General features: G+C 36.9%; 1 protein-coding gene across 2 annotated transcripts in view; it reads left to right on the forward strand.

The window, feature by feature from the left end:
* Nucleotides 1–17,469, forward strand: part of LRRIQ3 (leucine rich repeats and IQ motif containing 3) — a 210,324-nt gene that overhangs the window by 173,818 nt on the left and 19,037 nt on the right. Inside the window, exons 8-10 of one of the 2 annotated variants that reach the window (XM_032155580.2) lie at nucleotides 4,277–4,385; nucleotides 6,124–6,218; nucleotides 7,516–7,833. The exons of the other annotated variant lie outside the window; for it this stretch is intronic. Coding sequence (XP_032011471.2) covers nucleotides 4,277–4,385; nucleotides 6,124–6,218; nucleotides 7,516–7,648 — 337 coding nt within the window. The 3' untranslated portion in view covers nucleotides 7,649–7,833. Of the gene's footprint in view, nucleotides 1–4,276; nucleotides 4,386–6,123; nucleotides 6,219–7,515; nucleotides 7,834–17,469 lie in introns of those variants that run through there. 2 annotated transcript variants of the gene reach the window in all.

Here is a 17,469-nt window from a genome sequence, read left to right on the forward strand (position 1 = left end):
GCCACACTGTCTTCCACAATGGTTGAACTAGTCTACAGTCCCACCAACAGTGTAAAAGTGTTCCTATTTCTCCACTTCCTCTCCAGCACCTGTTGTTTCCTGACTTTTTAATGATCGCCATTCTAACTGGTGTGAGATGATATCTCATTGTGGTTTTGATTTGCATTTCTCTGATGGCCAGTGATGATGAGCATTATTTCATGTGTCTGTTGGCTGCATAAGTGTCTTCTTTTGAGGAGTGTCTGTTCATATCCTTTGCCCACTTTTTGATGGGGTTGTTTTTTTCTTGTAATTTTGTTTGAGTTCTTTGTAGATTCTGGATATTAGCCCTTTGTCAGATGAGTAGATTGCAAAAATTTTCTCCCATTCTGTAGGTTGCCTGTTCATTTTCATGGTAGTTTCTTTTGCTGTGCAGAAGCTCTTTAGTTTAATTAGATCCCATTTGTCAATTTTGGCTTTTGTTGCCACTGTGTTTGGTGTTTTAGACATGAAGTCCTTGCCCATGCCTATGTCCTGAATGATATTGCCTAGGTTTTCTTCTAGGGTTTTTATGGTTTTAGGACTAACATTTAAGTCTTTAATCCATCTTGAATTAATTTTTGTATAAGATGTAAGGAAGGGATACAGTTTCAGCTTTCTACACATGGCTAACCAGTTTTCCCAGCACCATTTGTTAAATAGGGAATCCTTTCCCCATTTCTTGTTTTTGTCAGGTTTGTCAAAGATCAGATAGTTGTAGATGTGTGGTATTACTTCTGAGGGCTCTGTTCTATTCCATTGGTCTATATCTCTGTTTTGGTACCAGTACCATGCTGTTTTGGTTACTGTAGCCTTGTAGTATAGTTTGAAGTCAGGTAGCGTGATGCCTCCAGGTTTGTTCTTTTGGCTTAGGATTGACTTGGCAATGCGGGCTGTTTTTTGGTTCCATATGAACTTTAAAATAGTTTTTATCAATTCTGTGAAGAAAGTCATTGGTAGCTTGATGGGGATGGCACTGAATCTATAAATTTCCTTGGGCTGTATGGCCATTTTCATGATATTGATTCTTCCTATCCATGAGCATGGAATGTTCTACCATTTGTTTGTGTCCTCTTTTATTTCGTTGAGCAGTGGTTTGTAGTTCTTCTTGAAGAGGTCCTTCACATACCTTGTAAGTTGGATTCCTAAGTATTTTATTCTCTTTGAAACAATTGCGAATGGGAGTTCACTCATGATTTGGCTCTCTGTGCAAATAAACTAGAAAATCTAGAAGTGGATAAATTCCTTGACACATACACCCTCCCAAGACTAAACTAGGAAGAAGTGGAATCTCTTAATAGACCAATAACAGGCTCTGAAATTGAGGCAATAATTTATAGCTTACCAACCAAAAAAATTCCAGGACCACATGGATTCACAGCCGAATTCTACCAGAGGTATAAGGAGGAGCTGGTACCATTCCTTCTGAAACTATTCCAATCAATAGAAAAAGAAGGAATCCTCCCTAACTCATTTTATGAGACCAGCATCATCCTGATACCAAAGCCTGGCAGAGACACAACAAAAAAAGAAAATTTTAGACCAATATCCCTGATGAACATCAATGCAAAAATCCTCAATAAAATACTGGCAAACCAAGTCCAGCAGCACATCGAAAAGCTTATCCGCCATGATCAAGTGGGCTTCATCCCTGGGATGCAAGGCTGGTTCAACATACTCAAATCAATAAACATAATCCAGCATATAAACAGAACCAAAGACAAAAACCACGTGATTATCTCAATAGATGCAGAAAAGGCCTTTGACAAAATTCAAGAGCCGTTCATGCTAAAAACTCTCAATAAATTACCTCAAAATAATAAGAGCTATTCATGACAAACCCACAGCCAATATCATACTGAATGGGCAAAAGCTGGAAGCATTCCCTTTGAAAACTGGCACAAGACAGGGATGCCCTTTCTCACCACTCCTATTCAACATAGTGTTGGAAGTTCTGGCCAGGGCAATCAGGCAGGAGAAAGAAATAAAGGGTGTTCAATTAGGAAAAGAGGAAGTCAAATTGTCCCTGTTTGCACATGACATGATTGTATATCTAAAAATCTCCGTCTCAGCCCAAAATCTCCTTAAGCTGATAGGCAACTTCAGCAAAGTCTCAGGATACAAAATCAATGTGCAAAAATATTTAAGACATTTAAATAGTTATCTTACTTACATTTTCTTCACAGCTTATAATGTTTATCTGTAGGAGGGCTATTTTAGTACATTTATTGACTTAATTAGTATCCTTAATTACATGTGCAAGATTCCTTTGCTATGACTTCTACTCTGCTGCATGTCCAGACCTGACTACTCTCCTGATTTCTAGGCTTATAGTACTAGTAGCTAACTTTTAGCTACTACGAAAATGATTATTAAATGCCAGGCACTCCTTTAAGGATTTTAAATGTGTTAGTTTATTTACTTCCTACTAAACCCTGTGAGTTGAAATGTCCTCTTTATAAAGATGAAAAAAAAAATGATACAGAGAGAACTTAAATAACCTATCTAAAATCACAGCAACAATACATTTCAGAGCCAAGCAGAATGGCTTGACTACCTGTACTCTTAACTCTAAGCCTTCGCTTCTCTATATACAACACCCTGGCCATCACCACATGAATAAGTAGGCTCTTAACACTAAGCATTTCCAGTCAGAACTCTAATCTTTCTTCCCATCTTGTTGCTCTACGTACTTTCTTTCTGTTGAACGCCACTATTATCCATCCAGTAAAATGAATTATTTAATGTTAGGCATTCACCTAAGAATTTTTAATGTATCAAACCACTTAGTCCTTTACTAACCCTATGAGTTAGATTATCTCCTTAACAATGAAGAAAATGAGACAGAAAGAACATGAATATCTTGTCTAAAGTCACACCATCAATAAGCTGCAGGCTTTTTAGACTTAACCCTCTCTTTCTCTCCTCAAGTTCAGATTTCTGAGTATACCTACACATAAATAAAGTATTTTATGATCTGGCCTAAATTTGTTTCTCCAGCCTTGCCTGCTTCCTTGTTCTCCTTCCCAGACTGTAAGACCCAGACAATTAGATTGATGTCAGTTCTTGGAGCATTCCAAGCTGTGCTACCCTCTCTACCTTTGTTTTGACTGTGTTCATGCTATAAAAATAGTTTGAACAAGATTCTCTTTCACTTTCTGACTGGAAAACACACGTCTTTCAAGATTCAGTTCAAAGGTTATTTTAACTCTAAACTTTTTCTGTCTTCCCCTCCTTGCTCTTTAGTTTATATTTACCAAGTTTTTACTCAAGGTTTTCCTCACTCTGACTTGTTACATAATGTTTTCACGATGAACCATAATATCTCATTTGTATATTTATATACATTTATTTCTCTTAATTTTTGATAAGCTTCACGTAGTTACATCATGTCATATTTATGTCTCCAGCATCTAAGCTTAGTGCCATGCATCACAATACATAATTGTTGAATAAATAAGGATGAATGAATGAAATCTCCCAAGACCTGTGACATTTCCCCAGTTTGGCAGAGTATTAGTCTACCAGGACTCCCATAACAAAATATCACAGGCTGGGTGGCTTAAACAGTAATTTATTTTCTCCCTGTTCTGGAGGCTGGAAGTCCAAGAACAAAGTGTCAGCAGGTGTGGTTTCTGTTGAGCCCTCTCTCCTTGGCTTGCAGATGGCCACCTTTGCCTTGTGTTCTCCCATGGCCTTTCTTCTGTACACTCACATCTCTGCTGTTGCTTCCTCTTCTTGTAAGTACACAAATTATATTGGATTAGGACCTACCCATATAATGTCATTTAGCCTTAACTACTTCTTAAAGGCCTTATCTCCAAATAGTCACATTCAAAGACACTGGGAGTTAGGACTTTGACGTATGAATATGGTGGAATGCATTCAGTCCATAACAGAGTCGAAGAAGTAGCTTGGGTTTAGTGAGGCTTAAGTAGATGTATTTTAAGTGATGACATAGGGTAGTTTAGATGCCTCTTTGGAAATCTAAGCCATAGTTTGTGAGAATTTTTAATTATAGCTTATAGATATCTCATAAATACTTGTCTAATATGAATATTGTTTAATGATATAACCAAGTTATATAAATGGAATTCTGTCTTTCTCACTTGTATATGCCTATTTCGAAGGCATATACATATACAATTCTGTCTTTCTCACTTGTATATGCCTTATGTCATCATTAACAGTCTAATAGATTGCCATGGTTTCAGTATTTAAAATTATCTCATTCTATTACCTTTCTTTCCCCTCTTAGTTCTCAAGAAATATATAAAAGACATTGTGAAGAAAAATTTGTTATGGATATGATTGCCTTTGAAAAAGCCTGTGAAAGACTTCAAGATGCTAAAACAAAAGTGGCAATTGTGAGAACAAATTTAGACTTTAAAGTTCCCAATGGACTGATAAAATAAATCAATGCCAGATCACATCCAATAATCATCTTAAATTATGGTCATTATTTTTAGTTGAAGGAATTTGAAATAATACTCTAAAGCAAGAAATACTCTACATCACAAGATGGATTTATATATAAATCTTCTAAAAAATATAAAGAATAGTTAAAATGTTTCTCTTATTGGTCATAATTTAACTTAAAGATGACTTAGCACCTCTGAAAAGTTTCTTAGATCAGATGCCCAAGGAACAATTAAACTGATTTTATTTATTGCAGACAATGTTGCAATGACATTGCTGATATTCTGTTTCATATTCTTTCTAAATATAGCAATTCATAAGCTAATTTAGATTTCTCTGGAAACCTTAGAATAGTAATTTCTACTCCAACTGCTGACTTTTATTAAGACACTGTATACATTAATGACTTCTATTACCTGCTTTTATATATTTAATTATATTTCCTGCTTATTTTGTTAAAACAATTTCTGAATTTCTTTTTTAAAATACGGTTTCACTATTTTGTCAGTGATTTATGCTGTTATAAAAATTCAGAAAATATGAACTATGAAAAGTAAATTAAACATTCTTATCACCTTCCTTGAAGACTGTAAGATTTTTGTATATTTACTTTTGATGGGTTTGCCCTATTTGGTATATATATATGAAGACAGGGAAAAGACAGAGGAGAGAAGCAAGAGAGAACCCATGTAATTATATATTGGAATCATAAAATATACAGAAATGGTATATATTAACCATAAGTCATTTAATACATACCAATGGTAGAAAATTTGAAAAATAAACTGTTAAAAAAGACATAAAAATCCTTTGCAAAATTTGCATCCATTTTCAATAGTGATTCCATGTATCTAGAAAGATGGTTCTCTCACTATAATTATGACATTGTTCACTAAATATGATGTAGCTAACGCTATTCAAAATTTCTGTTTAATACTCATTGATTATATGTGTAAGTTTTTAAAACGTTGCTTAAAAAATTCCCTAGATAGAAAGAACCTGGCCTCCTAAATCCCTGTTTGGAGTATGACAGAGAACACCTGTTTTGTGCTTTACATCATCCAAAAGAAAATTCAGTTATATTAAGGGCTTTGCAACCACATCAATTACATTAGGCCAGCATCTATGAGTGATTTAATCAGTAGAGAACTTGTTGCCAAAATAAGAGTGCTACTATCACAAAAATCCAACATATCTGGTATTGGCTTTGTGGGGTAGTAAGAAAACCAATACTGAAGACAGAAATATGGACATCCAGGTCTACTGATGTAAAGTTTTAAATGTTATGGGTTCTGGGTGTTAGTCTTCTATACTGCCTTTAACTTCATTATTCAGATCACTTATGTCTAAAAAAATTTTTTTAGTTAAATCTAGAAAGCAATATGTATATTGTTGGTTAATTTGTTTTCCTACTCCTACCCTTTCAGCCAGCAGTTTTTTAAAGATTTCTTAGAATTCTGTTGCACTCTTTCATAGAGTAACTCTTGCCTTCAGTGCAAATTATAGACTTAAGCAGAATGATTTTTTTTAATTTCACACACCCACACAGACACAGATCACACATATGTACAGACACATACATAATAAAAGAAAGTCTAAAGAACAATATATTATTTCTACCTCAAATACTCTCTTTAGAAGCGCTACCATATTTCTTGATTTGTTTCTGGTATTTATCTTCTACAGATGGAGCATCCCTTATCCAAATTGCTTGGGACCAGAATTGTTTCAGATTTCAGACTTTTTTTTAAATTTTGGAATATTTGCATATACATAATGAGGTATGTTATGGATAGGACCAAAATTTAAACACGAAATTCATTTATGTCTTATATACGTTTGTACACATAGCTTGAATATAATTTTATAAAACATTTTCAATAATTTGGTGCATGAAACAAAGTTTCGACCACATTTTTACTGTGACCCATCACATGAGGTCAGGTGTGGAATTTCCCACTTGTGTCATGTCAGGTATCAAAAAGTTTTGGACTTCAGAACTTTTTGATTTCAGATTTTCAGATTAGGGATGCTTGACCTATAATAGCACGTCCCATCCCATTCAAATTAGAACATTAATGGTTCTTGAAAACCATGATTATATGCCTTCTTCCTTTACTCAAGTTATTTTTCACTCCTGGCCAATATGCTCCATATCACAAATGTCACCTGCATTATTTTTAACGAAATCTAATACCCCAACACTGTGATCCGTAGAAATTTGGCTAATCCTTCCAATTAGATGTATTCTACACTTTCTTCTGAGTCGCTATAACAATTTAAAATATTGTATTTCAATTATAATAGCAGCATTATTTTTGAAAAGTAGAAAATGTGTTTAAATTATAAAATGAAAGTAATAGCCTATGACCCACAGATAACCACTGTTAATATTTTGGGTTCTTTTTCTAGGTTTAGGGGTATATGGATGTATGTGTGTTGTTCTGTTTACTGATCTCTTTTTCTTGCTTCTCACCCAACTCCTCCACCCTACCCTGTCACTTTCTGGGTCACTGACACTTAAACAATTGTTGGCTGAGCTCTTCCTGTCTTTGTCTTCATCCATAATCCTATGGTAACTCTCACACTTAAAACAAATGAGACATACGAGCACCACCCTATACATTCAAATGTATACATTTTCTGACCAACTGTTTTATTGTAATGAATATATCATAATGGATGAGTCTATACAGAGTGATTCAGCAGACTTCTATCTAGCATAAGTAGCAGCAAACACATTCATACTGGGGAAGAGATCCTGTTTTTATACTGGTACAGATACAGGGTTTGAACTAGGATGCAGGGAGTAACCTATCTCCCTACCTTATTTTAGGCAAGTGAGGCTTCTCGGTTTTATGAGGCAAAGTATTAGTAGGCTTTGTGGGTTTTTAAGGAAGAAACTTGCTTGTCATTCACAATGGGGGCTAAAGGTATCAGACATTCCCGGACATTCCCTCCCCCTACACTCGGCTACAGTGAGGGCACCTGATTGATTATTTATTCTTGCCCATAATTCTGGATCTTGAAGTATTGCTAAGACAGAGGTAATTTATAAATTATTCACTCTCATTGCAGCTCAACATTCCAGGAGAAGCAGCTACTAGTTTCCTATGGCAGTGGTACCAGAAGTTCTTCCAGATTCTTTCTGTATTCTAACATCACTTTGTTTTATGCCACTGGATTTGCTAAGTTCCTGCCCGTACTTTAACCAGGGAATTTCTAGGCTTACTTTTCCCAGTAGGTGTCTGATTACCAATGGGAAACAGAGAGTTTACACACAATAAAACTATGAAGGAGTACAGATAGCGCTCCAGCCATCCCTTGGAACATCTCCATATGCTTCCATGTCTAGGGCTAAATTTAATGGAAGGCTGCCTCAACACTTTACAAGCAAGGGCTTATATTTCTCAGGAAAGAGTATTTGGGTAAGCCTACCAGGTAAAGCCTGTTATAGTGAATTGTTGGCTGAAGGCAAAAGGTACCTTGAAGAGATGGTGGATGTGGAAAGTAATACATTTTAACTATGGCTTCATGAATATATACAGAAATAAAGATCACAACCTCTACTCATATTGCCTTCATGTTTTATCACGAATGCATTTGTATACTTTATATTTTTTCTTTCTCTCCATTTCCTCTATTCCATATAATATTAATGTTGTATCGTAATAGAACTGGAGCATAACAGACATTGCACAGTGATCCTGGGCTCCAAGGTGAATGTAGTAACTAATGAGACTTTGAGTTATTTTCCTTAGGGAAGTGGATGTATGCTTTTTTGGTTGTATAAAGAATACTTACATTAGGATTGAGCCACCTTATGGGAGTAGTGAGAGGTGTTAGTATCATAAGAAAAATGGAGGTGTACATTTGTCAGATTCTTTTGTTTATTTTTGTCTATAAATCATCTAAATGTTCCTTTTCTGGGGAAAAACGCTTTGGCCTGTTTTGAGTTATTAACCATGTCTTAACACAAATTTAGAGGGATCAAAAAGTTTTCACTTCAACTCCTGGGATATAGAGCCAGTCGTTTAATGCTCATGTTAGCACTTCTAAAGTGATACCAGGACGAAAGACAGGAAGTCATTCCCAGTGGTGTTGAGTCCAAGAGTGGCAGCAGAAAATTTCCAGTGATAGCAATGTCAAAGATGGCCATATATGTGGCATTGTCTACTGAGCTTCTGCTACCTAGCCTGCTTTGATATCTATCCATTTTCTGAGCTTGGTCCCAGATTTCTTCATTTAGATTAATGAGTTACCAACAATCCTTCCAGTGAGTATCTTTGTTGCTCTATCAATGGTCTCAGTCGTACACCAGAATAAGAAGAATTCCAATACATTAATTTTGTCTCAGTAAATCTCACTTTACAAATGTAAGAGTCTCACTCTGTTACCCAGGCTGGAGTGCAATGGTACAGTCTTGGTTCACTGCAACCTCCAACTTCTGCCTCCCGGATTCAAGCTATTTTCCGTCAGCATCCCAAGTAGCTGGGACTACAGGCACACACCACTATGCCCAGCTAATTTCTGGCATTTTTAGTAGAGACAGATTTTCACTATATTGGCCAGGCTGGTCTCAAACTCCTGACCTCGTGATCCACCCACATCGGCCTCCCAAAGTGCTGGGATTACAGGCATGTGCCACCACGCCCGGCTGTAAGAGATCTTTTTAAAGCTCAAAAAGTAGGCTTTTTGTCTTAATCATCTGTCAAATGGATATAATATTTATCTATCATGAAAGTTTTAAACATAAGTGAATGTGATATACCCAGAACAGTGCCTGGGCCATAGTAAGTGTTAGATAAGTGTTTGTTGTTATTATTCATTATTTTCATGCTGGGAATTTTCCGCTTTGGGGAAAACTGGAAGGGAATGCTTCAGAGGCTGCTAATCAGAAGGCACAATAAATTGAAGTTCAGGCGTGATACTTTGCCTGTACAGCCCTATGGCACTCATCTTACCCTATCTTTTGTTTTGGTCATTTGCCTATTTGTTTAATTGCCTCACTTAGGTTATAAAGTCTTTACAGTCAGAAAATGCATGTTACCATCTTTCTATTGACAGCCTTCTCTAGCAGTGTCTTACACATCGCAGTGGTCCTTAATAATAATTCACAGATATCTTCCTTGGCTATGATTTAGTGTGTAACAAAGTTGGAAGATATTTTAGAGCCTACATTCAAAAAGAACAAAGAATCTCTTTATATATATTTTTACTTTTATTAAAAATATGTATATCGAAATGATTAAACAACTATTTGCTCTTTTCTGTAGTTTCCTATCTGCCCCATTTGTTACCTTTATTGATTTCTTCTCTGCTAAATATACACTTTCTCAGGCCATTTAAATTTTACCTAAATACATAAACATCCTGTCTTGTGTTTTACGTATCAATTCTATAAAATCGGACTTCCATTTCATCTTATGACCTGTAATGAAAACACCAACAAAATCACTAATAACCTCCTTCTTGCTAAGTCAAATCAATATATTTTAGCCTGTATTTTGCTAGAATTTTCAGAAGCATTCACTACTATTAATTTTGCCCTCTTTGACACATCTTTTTCCATCTCAATTTCCATGACACCACATGCTGCTCTTTATATCCTTTCTTACCCTTCTGACTTTTTTTCCTCCTGTTATTTTTTCCTTAAATGTTGGTGCTATCACCTTTGTAAACTGAATGTTTGTGTCTCCCTAAAAGTTATGTGTTGAAACCTAATCCCTCAAGTGATCATATTTAAAGGTGGGGCCTTTAGGAGATGATTAGGTCATAAGGGCAGAGCCCTAATGAATGGGATTAATGCTCATAAAAGAGGCCCCAGAGAGTTCCCTCACCACTTCTGCCATGTGAAGACACAGCAAGAAGACAGCCATCTATGAACCAGGAAGCAGGTCCTCACAGACAGTGAATCTGCCAGTTTCTTAATAGTGGACTCCCAAGCCTCTAGGGATATGAGAAGTAAATTTCTGTTACTCATATGCCACCAAGTCTGGTATTTATAGCATCCTGAACAGACTACTGCATCATTCTCCCATATATAGCTTTCTTCTCAATTTGTATGTTTCCTGGTTCACAGCATGCAAGGCCATGTTTTTTGACATTGCCCATAATCGCATTGCCTGTGTTCTAACAGGTCCTAACAGCATCTCTCCTGAGTTCCAGACATATTTCTAATCATCCACTGAACATGTTCACTTGGATGACCCACATGGCACTCAAACTCAACATGCTACAGACTAAAATCATAGATCTTCCATTTCAGAACCTATCCTGCAGGTCATCCTTAACATAATTCTCCACCGTATGTCTTATATAACCAAATCTTTTGCATCCTCTTATCTCATTGCTCTTAAAACTCTCCTCTGAATCTCCAATGACAATGTTTAGTTCTTGCGATTTCTTTCTTCAAATCTATTCTGCATATCCTGAAATGGAAATCAACTCTTTGGTCATGTCCCCACTGCAATAGGATAAAGTTAAAAAACAAACAAACAAACAAACAAAAAAGACAAAAAAAAACCCTTTCCAAGTAGCAGGAAAGAAAAAAAAATCTTAATGGCCTTGACAGTTCCTATCTTTCCAGATCATCCTGCCATCAGAAGTCTCAAGCCCCGTGTTCCAACTATCAGATTATTCAGTTCTCTAGTTCCTCTACCTCAAGGGCCCTTATGCTTTTGTCTGCTTAGAGAACTTCTGATTGATATTCTAGAGTCAAGGGGCATGCTCTGAAAGTCTTTTATCCAGTGCTTCTGTGCATGCCTTTATTATATTATTGTATTATTCATATTACTTATTACATGGCAGTACAACAAATTGATTATATGCTGTTCCACACATTTGACTGTGGATTCCCTGTATCTTATTTTGTTTATCCCCAGTGCTTAATAAAACAAGAAAGAGGGATATCTTTTAATTTCCTGTGTGTACTATTTAGCCCTTGGAATGACATCAAGAACAAATAATGCCCTTTAAATATTTTAATTGTTTTTACTAAAATTTTCTGTCCTATGTAGAGGTCAAAGATTGATAAATATATTATATAGACTGACAAAATTGAGATACGAGCATTCAGTGCCACTAATATTTCAAGAAAAAAAATCTAATCTGCTTCATTATTTGCATTAACTATCTAAACTATTCTGCTGAGGAATCAACTTTTAGGTTAAAAGCCCTATTTATAGTAATTTCAAAAACCTCCTATTTTCCCTTCTTTCCTACATTTAGAGAAAAAAAAAATAAAGTTGAAAGCTGACTTTTTTTAGAATTTTACTTCTAAAAATGTGGTTCTTCAGATAAAGAAGAAGAGTGATTATGAGAGTTAAATAAAGAATGGAGTACTTTATCATCGCTTTAGAAAGAGAGTTTCTAACACGCTACCTGCATGTGTAATTGTTAACCACACTTTTCCTGGCCACCCCTTTTGCCTCTCCTGTCATCCTTCTAGCCAGAATGGATCCATATAAAAATGCCAGCCGCTCTTATGATTTACACAATAAAGTACTTTTGAGAAGAAGAAAGTCACCTAGTAATCATACAGATATTTTTTCAATTTTGTTTTTGTTTGTTCATTTGATAGGCCAGCTCCAAAAACTCATCAGCATAGGTTAATATGGTTTAACTAATTTGCCTAAGAGTACACTATGTGGCCTCTGAGATGAGCAGACCTTGTGAAAATGACTGACCTGTGCAGTGGAAATCTTTAGACAGTGGCCTCGTTCACCCGATATTGATATGTGGTAAAGGTCTCTATTACAAGGTGATCTTATTATATGAAATAAACACATCATAAAATGTATTTTCCGTGTGTGTTCATAAGTCTGTGGGTGTGTATATGTGTTTCCATGTATATGTGAATATATAGGTGCCAGTCTCCATATGCAAATGAGAGCTATTGAAGATAACTGAAGCTCACAACATCAGTGGCTTAAACACCCAGGCAAAGGAAACATCTTTTGGGCCCAGTAACCTAAAGAGGGAAACCTGCATGGTCATTGCCCAGGCCACAAGGGGAGAAGGTTTTTTTTATTGTTTACTTCTGGAGAACTAGATAAATAACTGGTAAAACACAAAAATAAAGCCGAGTGCCAGGTAAATGTAGTAATGTAAAAGATCAGTTAGAGCTAGATCTAGGTTTCTATGGGGCCTGAAGCTTATTCAACTTGAGAGGATTCTGTTTTGGGAAAATAATACGAAATTATCAAGTTAAGTATAGGGCCTTGGAAGGGGACCGTAATATGAGGGGTACTGAAAGTTAAGCCTCATTATCTTCACTGTAAATCTGCCTGTATAGTCTGAGAATCTAAAAGTCTCTTCAAGATGAAAGAAATAATTCATGAGAAAGTGGATTGTCAGAGGTGTAGAACCTTCTTTTATCTTCTCATGAATAGAGGTCATTACCAACCAGGCAAAAACTAAATGGTTATATTTGTATAATATGCAATACTTTTCAATTGATACAGTTCCTAGAAGTCAAGAAATGTATGATTTTATATAATCCCTACTCTTCATATCAACACTTCCTCTATCATTTCAGGATAATTCCATCATGTTTAACTGCCTGACACTGTCAGACTAGGGTAACAGACCCTCTACTCTCAGTGACTTAGCCCAGTTTAGTTCATTTCTCACTGATACTCCATGTCCAGTGTGACTAAGGAAGACACCACTGTTTAATAGTGTCAGTGTCTTACAGATGGCCTATGATGCTGCTATGGCAAAGAAAGAACACGGTAGAACGGAGGGGGCCCAACAGCCCTTAAATGGTTTGGCTCCAAAATGACATGTCAAGTCTGCTCAGAGTCCTTGGCCAGAACTGTTCACGTGGCTCCACCTAAGACAAGAGCTTTTGGAAATGCTGGGGAGCAGATAAATGTTTTAGGGAGCAAGGACAGCCAAGTTCATCTCTAATACAGAGAATATTTATGGGGGCATTATCTTTGACCAGCCATCCCAAGGGAACTTCATTTCAAATGCACACACACACACACACACACACACACACACAGAACAGGTCCTCAAATAATATTGCTTCATTCAACAGAATTTCCTTATAAAATTGATGAGAAAAAAAATTGATTCCCAGCTGGGGCCACTGTCTGTGGGGGGTTTGCATGTTCTGCCCATGTATTTGTGGATTTTCTCCATTTTGGTGTCCTCTCACATCCCAAAGCTGTGCACATTAGGTGAATTGCCTGTTTTTATGGTCTCAGTTTGAGTGAGTGTGGATGTGCGTGTGCGTGCCCTTTGATGGGATAGCAGCTTGTCCAGGGTGGGTTCCCAGGATAGGCTCCAGCTACCCACTAGAATAAATGGGTTGGATAATGACTGAATGAATACAAATGATTGTCAAATAAAAATTTGTAAAGTGTACAATAATCATACAAATGTATAACAATAAATGATGCTATACAAAAGCACTCAGTGAACTTGCCATATTTGTCATTGTTTTTGAACCGTGTGGTGATAGGAAGTACTCTTTAAAGTTTTCACTTTGCAAACATCTTGATTTAACCCACCACCACGATGACCACAGTCATTCATTCATTCACCAAAATTGAGTAAAAAATGATCTTACTTGTTTCAGTTAGTCTTTCTTATATGAATATATAACTCACTGTTATTTCAATATTTAATATTAGAAGGCTTTTGTCTTTATTTAGAAGTTTGGTGATGCTTTTGTGACAAGAAATATGCCATAAGAACTTAACTCTTTTTAAAAATATATATTATTTATTTATTTATTATTTATTTATTTATTATTTATTTATTTATTTATTTATTTATTTTTGAGATGGAGTTTCACTCTGTTGCCCAGGCTGGAGTGCAGTGGCTTTAACTATTATTGTGTGGGAGTCTAAGTCTCTTTGTAGGTCTCTGAGAACTTGCTTTATGAATCTGGGTGCTTCTGTATTGGGTCCATTTATATTTAGGATAGTTAGCTCTTCTTGTTGCATTGATTCCTATACCATTATGTAATACCCTTCTTTGTCTCTTTTGATCATTGTTGGTTTAAAGTCTGTTTTATCAGAGACTAGGATTGCAACCCCTGCTTTTTTTTTTTTTTTGCTTTCCATTTGTTTGGTAAATATTCCTCCCTCCCTTTATTTTGAGCCTATGTGTGTCTTTGCATGTGAGATGGGTCTCTTGAATACAGCACATCAATGGGTCTTGACTCTTTATCCAATTTGCCAGTCTGTGTCTTTTAATTGGAGCATTTAGCCCATTTACATTGAGGTTAATATTGTTATGTGTGAATTTGATCCTGTCATGATGATGCTAGCTGGTTCTTTCACCCATTAGTTGATTTAGTGTCTTCATAATGTTGATGGTCTTTACAATTTGGCATGTTTTGCAGTGGCTGGTACCAGTTGTTCCTTTCCATGTTTAGTGCTTCCTTCAGGAGCTCTTGTAAGACAGGCCTGGTGGTGACAAAATCTTTCAGCATTTGCTTGTCTATAAAGGCTTTTATTTCTCCTTCACTTATGAAGCTTAGTTTGACTGGATATGAAATTCTGGGTTGAAAATTCTTTTCTTTAAGAACTTTGAATATTGGCTCCCACTCTCTTCTGGCTTGTAGGGTTTCTGCTGAGAGATCCACTGTTATTCTGATGGGCTTCCTTTTGTGGGTAATCCAACTTTTCTCTCTGGCTGCCCTTAACCTTTTTTCTTTCATTTCAACCTTGGTGAATCTGATGATTATGTGTCTTGGGGTTGCTCTTCTCAGGGAATATCTTTGTGGTGTTCCCTGTATTTCCTGAATTTGGATGTTGGCCTGCCTTGCTAGGTTGGGGAAGTTCTCCTGGATGATATCCTGAAGAGTGTTTTCCAGTGTGGTTCCATTCTCCCTGTCACTTTCAGGTACACCAGTCAAATGTAGATTTGGTCTTTTCACATAGTCCCATATTTCTTGGAGTCTTTGTTCATTTCTTTTCACTCTTTTTTCTCTTGTCTTTTCACTTTATTTCATTAAGTTGATCTTCAATCACTGATATCCTTTCTTCTGCATGATTGATTCAGCTATTGAATCTTGTGTATGCTTCACAAAGTTCTCATGCTGTGTTTTTCAGCTCCATCAGGTCATTTATGTTCATCTCTATGCTTGTTATTCTAGTTAGCAATTCGTCTAACTTTTTTCAAGGTTCTTAGCTTCCTTGCATTGGGTTAGAACATGCTCCTTTACCTTGGAGGAGTTTGTTATTACCCACCTTCTGAAGCCTCCTTCTCTCAATTTGCCAAACTAATTCTCTGTCCAGTTTTGTTCCCTTGCTGGTGAGGAGTTGTGATCCTTTGGAGGAGAAGAGGCGTTCTGTTTTTTGGAATTTTTCAGCCTTTCTGCACTGGTTTCTCCCCATCTTTGTGGTTTTATCTACCTTTGGTTTTTGATGTTGGTGACCTACAGATGGTGTTTTGGTGTTCACATCCTTTTTGTTGATGTTGATGCTATTCCTTTCTGTTTGTTAGTTTTCCTTCTAACAGTCAGGCCCCTCAGCTGCAGGTCTGTTGGAGTTTGCTGGAGGGTCACTCCAGACTCTGTTTGCCTGGGTATTACCAGCGGAGGCTACAGAACAGCAAATATTGCTGCCTGATCCTTCCTCTGGAAGCTTAGTCCCAGAGGGACACCCATCAGGTGCCAGCCAGAGCTCTCCTGTATGAGGTATCTGTCAGCCCCTACTGGGAGGTTTCCCCCAGTCAGGCTACTTGGGGGTCAGGGATCCACTTGAGGAGGCAGTCTGTCCATTATCAGAGCTCGAACACTGTTCTGGGAGAACCACTGCTCTCTTCAGAACTGTCAGACAAGGACATTTAAGTCTGCTGAAGCTGTGCCCACAGCTGCCCCTTCTCCAAGGTGGCTCTGTCCCAGGGAGACTGGGGCTGCTGCCTTTTGTTCAGTGATGCCCTGCCCTCAGAGGTGGAATCTAAAGAGGCAGTCAGCCTTGCTGAGCTGTGGTGGGCTCTGCCCAGTTCTAACTTCCCTGTGGTTTTGTTTACACTGTGAGGTTATAGTCTCTCACGGCTTCCCTTGGCTTAGAAAGGGAAATCCCCCAACCCCTTGTGCTTCCTGGGTGAGGCAATGCCCTGCACTGCTTTGGATTGCCCTCCATGGGCTGCACTCACTGTCAAACCAGTCCCAATGAGATGAACCAGGTACCTCAGTTAGAAATGCAGAAATCACCCATCCTCTGTGTCAATCTTGCTGGGAGCTGCAGACCGGAGGTGTTCCTATTTGGCCATCTTGCCAGAAATCCTCTCCATAACTCTGTTCTAGTATCAATTAACCTTTGGTAAAATTGATTTTATTACATTGTTTTCCTTAAAGTCACACTTTCTAAGAATCTATTGACAGTGTTAAGTGAGGACTTTATGTATGTATGTATATATATATATGTGTGTGTACGTGTGTGTACATATATATGTGTAAATTTAAGATCGGTGCCATCTACGTTTAGAAATTTGAATAGTGATTGGCGTATATGAGAACTTAAGAATGTTTGTTGAATAAGTGAAAGATTAATGAGTGAATAGAGAATATTCATGATGACTGTAATTCTTGGAAGATGAAAAAAGAAGGCATGTGTTCCTAAAGTTCCAGCAAGAAAGCCCCAGTACTATAATATAATTCTGTCTTTTATCCCGGTATCTCTTTTCAGGTCTGGCCTGCTTGTGGCTGTAACTAAATAAAATTACTTACATTTCAAAAGTATTATATTCTGTCAAGTGAGCCAAATTTAGCAAATAATTTGAACTCAGGATTCTTACTAGGACTGTTATTTTTAAACAAACAAAAGAATTGACCTTGAGAAATTAAATGTAAAAAAAAAATAATGTTAGGCCAAGGGAGAAATTGAGATGAACTACAGGTCTACATGGCACGTGACTCACCAGGAGCTGAGAAGGAGAGCTAAGCAAACAGAAACTAAAAAATTAGTATTTATATTTTCTTGGCCGCAACCACCTAAAGTTTTCTTTAGAAAAGGGAATTATATAATTCTAATGAGTAAGTTTCCATAATTATTTTATTAAGTATAT

The sequence above is a fragment of the Hylobates moloch genome, unplaced genomic scaffold (genome assembly GCF_009828535.3).
Source record: "Hylobates moloch isolate HMO894 unplaced genomic scaffold, HMol_V3 SCAFFOLD_5, whole genome shotgun sequence".
Lineage (NCBI taxonomy): Eukaryota > Metazoa > Chordata > Mammalia > Primates > Hylobatidae > Hylobates > Hylobates moloch.